Source organism: Kogia breviceps, chromosome 12, assembly GCF_026419965.1.
Source record: "Kogia breviceps isolate mKogBre1 chromosome 12, mKogBre1 haplotype 1, whole genome shotgun sequence".
In the NCBI taxonomy this organism is placed as follows: domain Eukaryota; kingdom Metazoa; phylum Chordata; class Mammalia; order Artiodactyla; family Physeteridae; genus Kogia; species Kogia breviceps.
In genome coordinates, this window is record NC_081321.1 from 98,435,638 (window position 1) to 98,443,047 (window position 7,410).

The 7,410-nt window shown below is 58.4% G+C and overlaps 1 protein-coding gene across 20 annotated transcripts in view; it reads left to right on the forward strand.

The window, feature by feature from the left end:
- PRR5 (proline rich 5) overlaps positions 1–4,248 on the forward strand; it is a 53,708-nt gene extending 49,460 nt beyond the window's left edge. For 16 of the 20 annotated variants that reach the window (XM_067010406.1, XM_067010400.1, XM_067010402.1 and 13 more), the window contains one exon: positions 689–1,643. In XM_067010406.1, coding sequence (XP_066866507.1) covers positions 689–1,164 — 476 coding nt within the window. In that variant the 3' untranslated portion in view covers positions 1,165–1,643. Of the gene's footprint in view, positions 1–688; positions 1,644–3,325; positions 3,526–3,689 lie in introns of those variants that run through there. The other 4 variants (XR_010835966.1, XR_010835968.1, XR_010835967.1 and 1 more) reach the window with 4 other exon arrangements.
- The last annotated feature ends 3,162 nt before the right edge of the window (positions 4,249–7,410 follow it).

The window sequence follows — 7,410 nt, forward strand, 5'->3', positions numbered from 1 at the left end:
CCATCTCCTGTGGTCCAGGACGGCCCCTGGTTCATTCCGCTCAGCGCTGCCGCCTGGTGGTCAACTCTGGAACTGCAGGGTCCTGAATGGGAGCCGGAGACCTGCCCCTATATCTGTCCTCTCCCACCCCCACCCCCGGGGTCTCCCCCCACACACTCGGAATAAACCCCAGCCCTGACCTCACGTGCTGCCCCATCTGGGCCCTTGCCACTGCCCGACCTGTGGCCCACCCAGAGGGGTTTCTAGTTCCCCCCACACGCAGTAGGACTCCAGCTCTGAGGACAGGGGCTGTGTCTGCCTAAGAAAGCGCTGGCACGTAGCAAGTGCTTGGGTTTGTTGACTCTCCGCAGGTGAGGAAACTGAGGCACGTGCACAGGTCACTGGCAAGGTGCATGCTTGAACCCAGGCAGTTGACTTGAGGCCCCCCCCCACCCCCATTCCGGGCTGAGAGGCCGGACCGAGGAGAGAAGGAGGTCACATAGGGATGGACCCAGTATCAGCTGGGGTGGAAACCCCGACTCCCCTCCAGGCTACCCCAGCAGGATCTCCACCAGTCGGGCTTTTCCCTGTAGCGGTCCCTTCATGCAGAGCTGGGTGCAAAGTAGGTGCTTACAGTGGGTGTTCCCTAGCATGTGGCCGGCCCCACCCCGGCCCCATGCCTGATGCCGTCTGTCTGTCTTGTCTGCAGAGAAGCACTTCCTGCGCCGCTCCCGGTCGGGGGACATCCTGGCCAAGAACCCGGTGGTGCGGTCCAAGAGCTACAACACGCCGCTGCTGAACCCCGTGGCGGAGCACGAAGCTGAGGGCGCGGTGGCCAGCGGCACGGGCATCCGCAGGCACTCGGTCTCCGAGATGACGTCCTGCCCCGAGCCCCAGGGCTTTGCCGACACACCCGGCCCGGACCCCGCTGGGACCTTCAGACCCTCCCCGGCGCCCCCGTCAGGGCCCTGCCCCAGCAGACCGTACCCCACGGCGCAGCCCCCTGAGCCTGGCCCAGGCCCGGCCCGCAGCTCCCCTGCCTCCTCCAGCCCCGAGAACCTGGTGGACCAGATCCTGGAGTCAGTCGACTCGGATTCAGAAGGGATCTTCATTGACTTTGGCCGGGGCGGTGGCTGCGGCACGTCCGAGTCTGAGGGGGCAGGGGGCCGGCAGAGCGTCGTGTGACCCAGGCCTTGCGTTTTTACTGACCCCGCGTGTACGCCCGTGCAGTGCGTGAGTGCGAGAGTTTTCTACTCTGTCCCGTCCGGTCCCCTGTCGGCCTCAGCCACTGTGGCATTCCTGGGTCTTTGTCGAAAAGACCGTCGCCGCCCGAGACCCCGGCACCTTTGTTCCCGGGCGTCAGGGGCTCAGCAGGTGCAGGGCAGCCTCCTGTGCGCGGAGCAGGCCCGGCCGTTCCCTGCGCCCCAGCCCGCTCGGCCCTCCAGCGTCCACACCATGGAGACTGTGAACCCCTCAGCTCGGCCAGGCCCCGGAGAGACCCCCAGGGTCAGTGGCAGAACTGCCTCCCCGCCCCCCGCTCGCCTCGGGCCACGGCGTGACCTCCTGTGTGCACCTCTGTCCCAGACCCTCCACGCAGCCTGTCCTCGCTCGGCCTGGGGTGGCCGTGGGCAGGAAGCGGCTGGAATAAAACTTGTCTGCCCGGCTCTCGAGCTGTGTCTGCGACGCCAGGCCCCGAGGACGCTCTTCCAGGGTCCTCGCCCTCGGCCTCACCGGCGTCTCCCCTTCCTGCTCCTAGCGGGCGCAGGTTCCCAGGGCCGGCTCTGGGCCTCTGGAGGGGGCCTTCCGGGCTGGGTGGGGAGACCCCGGACCCCGTTCCCAGGGCTCCCCTCTCGTGGAGTTAACCTTTGGTTGGGGGTGGGGAGCGGGTGCCCTACGAGCAGATACCGGGATGGACCCAGGGCGCGTGAGCACGGGTGGTCGGGGGAGGGAGGTGTGCGCCTGGTGAGAAGCGTCAGCCCGCGGGGCTCTGCGGGGGGAGCCTCCTGGGGGGACAGCTTTCTCCTGTCTCGTGGGAAAAGCGAGCCAGGAGCCCCCGCCCCTGCGCAGGGTGGGGCGCGCAGGGGATGGCAGGGTAGGAGCGAGGCTTCGTGCTCTGATCTGGGGGCGCGCCGACTGCGCGGGGCCTCGTGGCCGCTCAGCACCGGGAAGGCGCCCGGGAGCGGCGGCCGAGGGCGCGAAGGTGAGCCAGCCCCAGAGGGACCAGGTTTGGGGGATGGGGCCGGATCCTGTCCCTGGTCTGGGGAACCAATCAGCTCCGCTGATGGGGCTGAGATCCCTGAACCGCCCTGCTTGGCCCCCAGCTCCCTTATGGAGCCCGGGATAGGCCTGGGACCCGCTGAGCCTGGGGTGGGGTGGGGAGCATTACGGGCAGGGTCCCCTCGAGACGGAAGGACCGGGCAAAGGGCGGAGGCTGTAGCAGGGGCCTGGCTGCCTGGGCTCTGTCCCCACCCCCCTCACCAGGCACTGGGCCCTGTCCTGCCCTCACCTCCCGAGTGTCGGGGGCTCTGTCGTGGAGGGCTGAGCACTGCCACCTCATGGGCTGCTGGGCCTGCTCGGATCCCTGGCGACTCTGCTGGCGCCCGCTGGCACGCGGCCCCACGCCCAGGCGTGACCTTTGTCTGTGGGGGGCCCTGAGCTCTTGGACCAATCCCTCCAGCCCGGGCGGAAGGGGAGCCCCAGACACCGGCCAGCGGTGCCTTCCCAGCAGTGGGGAGACAGAACCCGGGGGTGGGGGGGGTGCTGAGCCTGGGTCCCGCGGCAGCTCCAGACACCCAGGCAGGGCCTCCAGCTGGGGCTGCTCCCCGCTCCCCCCATAAAGGGATATCCCATGAAGGTGGGCTTTGAGTGTGTCCCTGTGTTGAACCCACTCTTGTTCGAAAAGTGTTTGAGGTACTCTACATCCACACATCTTGCTATAAATCGGTAAATGATAAATGAAAAATCAGGACCAGGGAACGTAAATTCGGATAGAAAACCAGCTATTGCTGGTCCCCCCAAATCTACAGAACCTTCACGTACAGACGTGTGGGCCTTGGTTTAAGATGAAACCCAGGTGTCCCATCCAAGAACCAAACCTTACCACGAAGGTCACATCACCGACCATGTCTCGCTTTGGCCACCAGGGAGCTCAGGCCAAGCCCCAAGCTAGCTGTGGCCAAGGCCGGCCTATGACCCTGTGTCTGCCCCACCGGCCTACCCCCCTCCCACCCCCGCGACCTCTCCCCACCTCCCGTCTCCCCACCCACTCACGGCACTTGTCACTCTGATTCAGGGTGGAAACAGGGACTGTGCGGTCAGAAGCTTATGCGGTGCGGTTTTCTTTCAGAGAGCAGAGTGGAAAGAGACGGTGGATAAACTACATCTGCCTCCGAGGGACCGGAGCCCGAGAGAGGCTCGGAGGCTTTAGCTCATGGGAGACCCCTCTGGAAGAAATGAATTTGTTTTTAGCTTTTCTCCCCACTAGAAGGCAGCCCCATGTGGCCAGGCGGCCCCCCTGCCCTGTTCCCACTGTGCCCTCGGCCCCAGGTCAGTGCCCAGCACACTCTGGTTGCTCAGTTAATTGAAGGTTGTTCCGGCCTCGGCATCAGCAGGGGGGGGCCTTCTTCAGAAGATGGTCCGTCTGCATCGCCAGGGCTGGGGTGCAAGAGACCAGCTCACTGTTCTTGTCTTTTCTGGTTCATTTGCTGTAGGTCTTCAGAGGACCCTGACGACCGCGCTCGCCTCTGCCCCACGGATGCAGAGTCTCGGGTCAGTCCACGCCTGCTGATGCTGGATCTGCATTTCAGCCAGATGCTGGGGCTCTGCGTGCTGTGAGCTACGCTGGCCATGCTCGGGTTCCGAGGTGGGTGTTGCAAAGGCGTCTGAAATGGAAAGTCCCGCTAACTAATCAAAGTCGACAGTACTTCAGGCAAAACAGCCAAAAAACAGATTGCAGAACATCCCTTGTCGTCAGAGCAGGATGTCCGCCCCGTCCGTGCAGCAACCCGCAGCAGGGGTGCTCGCTGTGGAGGGGAGCTGCTCACGGTGAAGGGGGTACAAGGGGCCGCAGAGAGCTGCACGTCCAGGAGATCTGGGGGAAGTGGAAAAGATTTTATTAAAAAAGCACACCTGGGGACTCCCCGTCAGCACTGAGTGGGGGCCATTCTCCACCCCGGGGGGTCTTGACCTGCCCTGTGTATGTCCTTCGGGCGTCAGTCTTCGAATAGCGTTTTCACAATAAAATGCACAGGATGACGAGGAAACCAGCTATGCTGGCGTACAACCTGGAAGGTCTCTTTAAGATGTGTGACTGGCGATGCCCTGTTAACTCCTCACTAAACGGATCTCCTGCAGGTCACCTGCTGACCGGGGTCGGGTCTGGGTGGCGACGCGTGCAACAAGCAACCGCTGGGTGTGACGTCAGCACAGTCCCCACCTCTGCTGGTGACAGGCCGATTTGCCGGAGAGAGGCTGAGCGCCGCTCCGAGGTCAGTTAGCGAGCACAGAGCTGTCGCTTTTGCCAGGGTTTTTCCCCAGGCAGCGGGGGGTCTGAGAGCTGCACTGCAGACCCTGCCGCCCCCCTCTGGGCAGGAGGGAGTCCCCACTCCCCTCCGCTGGGGCCTTGTAAGCCCTTCAGTGTCTGCTGGCCACTTGTTCCGGGCACTGTGAGGTTGATTGGCCTGCTAGCCTCCTCTCCCTTCCAGAGGAGCTGGACTCAGCCCTTCAGGGAGTAAAGGGCACACAGGATACAGGCTCCCTGCCCAGCACCCTAGAGGCCCACAGTCTCAAGGGATAGCTGGTTCCAGGAACATTGCTGGTAGAGTCCGGAACTCCTGCCGGGTTGGGGGGGAGGGAAGAAGGGAAATTGGCTGTTGGGGTGAGTGTGTGCGTGTCCCCAGGACCTGTATTCTCGGGAACACAGTCCTTGATGTGATGGGACAGCAAAGAAAACTCCGTATAGCTGCAGGAGGGGAGGGTGTCCATCGGTGGATGATGGATAAACAAAATGTGGTCCATCCGTTCAATGAAATGTGACTCAGCCTTAAAAAGGAAGGAAATTCTGACATGTGCTACACTGCGGATGAACCTTTCTAAGTGAGACAAGCCAGTCCCCAAAGGACAGATATTGTAGGATTCCACTTATATGAGGTGCCTAGAGGAGTCAAGTTCATCAAGACAGAAAGTAGATGGTGGGGGCCAGGGGCAGGGGGATGTGGAGTCAATGTTTATGGGGACAGAGTTTCAGTTTCCTTTTTTTAAAACTTTTTTTGGCGGGGAGGGGGAGCTCATACCACACAGCATGTGGGATCCTAGTTCCCTAACCAGGGTTCGAACCCGCATCCCCTGCACTGGAAGCACGGAGCCTTAACCACTGGTCTGCCAGGGAAAAGTCCCGAGTTTCAGTTTTGCAACGTCAGTGCGCTTAACAACACTCACTGTAGACTCAGATGTGGTCACGACAGTAAATGTCACGGTTGCGTGTATTTTACCACATTAAACCACGCACGCGTGCACGCACACAAGAACGGAAGTAAGAAAGGGAGGGAGGGGGAATGAAGAATTCCCTTCCTCCTTGCAGTTCTACAGCGCTTGCCTTGGGGAGTGTGGACGGCCCGTGTGGGCCCCTCTGCAAGGGCCCAAGTAAGGTGCACGGTGTCAGGGGACGCAACCAGCGTTCCAGCCTGATGTCAAAAAGGCATCAAGAATGTCACCTGCTCAGTTTCAAATCAAAAGAGTTTCAACAATTAGGTCCAAGCAATCACAGACGATATCGTGGAGCGGGAATATGGGCTGTACTCAGTTTGCAGTCATTGCTAACAACCAAATGCATTTGCTCTAAAACTTGGACCAGGGCACATGATAGGAGGGCAGGGAGTCAGGAAACCTGGCTGGGGTTCCTGGCTTGGCTACACAGCAGCAGAGAAAACCCCTTTCCTCGCTGGCCTGCGCCCTTAAGGGGGAGGGTTGGAACACGATCTCCCGGATGCCTTTTGGCTCAAACTATTTTGGTTTCATGGTTTTAATAAGGTTCAAAGCAGACCACGTCTTGGCTCAAGCAGCTGGCAGAGAGAGTAAATTTGGGAAAAAAAACAAATGAGAAGCCCAAGACCGGGGACCAGGGGTCTTTCTGTCCTCCTGCCTTCAAGCTCCCATCCCCCACTGCTTATTGATGTGGAATTTGCTGCTTGGGGGAGAAGCAGCTCTCCGACTTCATAAACGTTTGTACCGAGAGAGCAAATTTAATAAAACTGAGAATAATACCATTCAGATGTAATTCCTTCATTTTGCATTATTATTCTTCCTTTTCTATCGCAAAGGATTTGAAATGCAAGGAGTTATTGTTATAGCTACAAAAGGAAATGACTAATTGGTGGGTTATTGATTAGACGTGCTTGGGGAAAAACAGAAGAACCAAAAAGGGAGCTGGCCTGGGTCTCACAGTTTCTTTCTACTTCTTTTTCCTTTTATTATGAAAGGCAGGATACACCTGCATTCTTTTCCTGACAATCATTCTGTATGATTGCTTTATTGTATATATTTAAATATCACTAAGCTACAGTAGTGGAATCTGTATGAGATTTTCACAGAACACAAATGCGAGGAGGGCGGCATTCCCTCTGACATGTCTTAATACCGTGAAATTACACCGCCAGCCGTAGACCAGCTGGGGGGTGTTTCTTACTCTGTCCAAAGTCGCTTTTTGAACCAGGAAACCTGCAAATTGTCCCGCTTTCATGAGCCCGATCTGACATTGATAATAAAAGGTGTTTACATTCCACAAAAGGAAAAGAGAAACCAGCGCAAAGCACTAGACGAAACCCATCAAGTGTCAGTCCCTGGCATCAGGCATCCTCTCGATTTCCTTGTCAAGTTTTGAGAGGGAAGAAGAGTTTCGACCTAGAAATAGGCCCCCTTCCTGATCCATCCAGGGGCTCCGGTATGCATGAGACTTAGAGGTCAGGCAGCACCATAGATGCTTCTGCTTTCTCACCACCAAAGTCCTTTGGGAGCAAGGAAGGTACAAATAATAACATGCAAGTGCGCTGTGTGAGGTGAACAGGCCCCTGTGCTAGGATGGTTACAAATTCTTTGCACAGAAACAGGCAGCTGCTTGAGTGACGGTAGAGAGAAACAGTGGTCATTCATTCATTCACACTGATTGGGGATAGTGGCTACCGTGTGCCGGACGCAGGGCTAGACACTGGAGATACCGCAGCGAGCAAACAGCCTCATGGTTCACGGCTATCGTTAGCACGACTGGCTTGAAGCCGACTGTCTTGACTTTGGGGAGGATAAAGTTTTGGTCTGTCTAACTCCCTTCCTATCCCTGGAATGGTCATGTGTCTTGGGCTCAGCCATCCAGGGCTTTCCTGTGTTTTTTTTTTTTTTTCTGCTAATGCTGTCAGGAGAGAAACTCTTTGCAATTTGGAT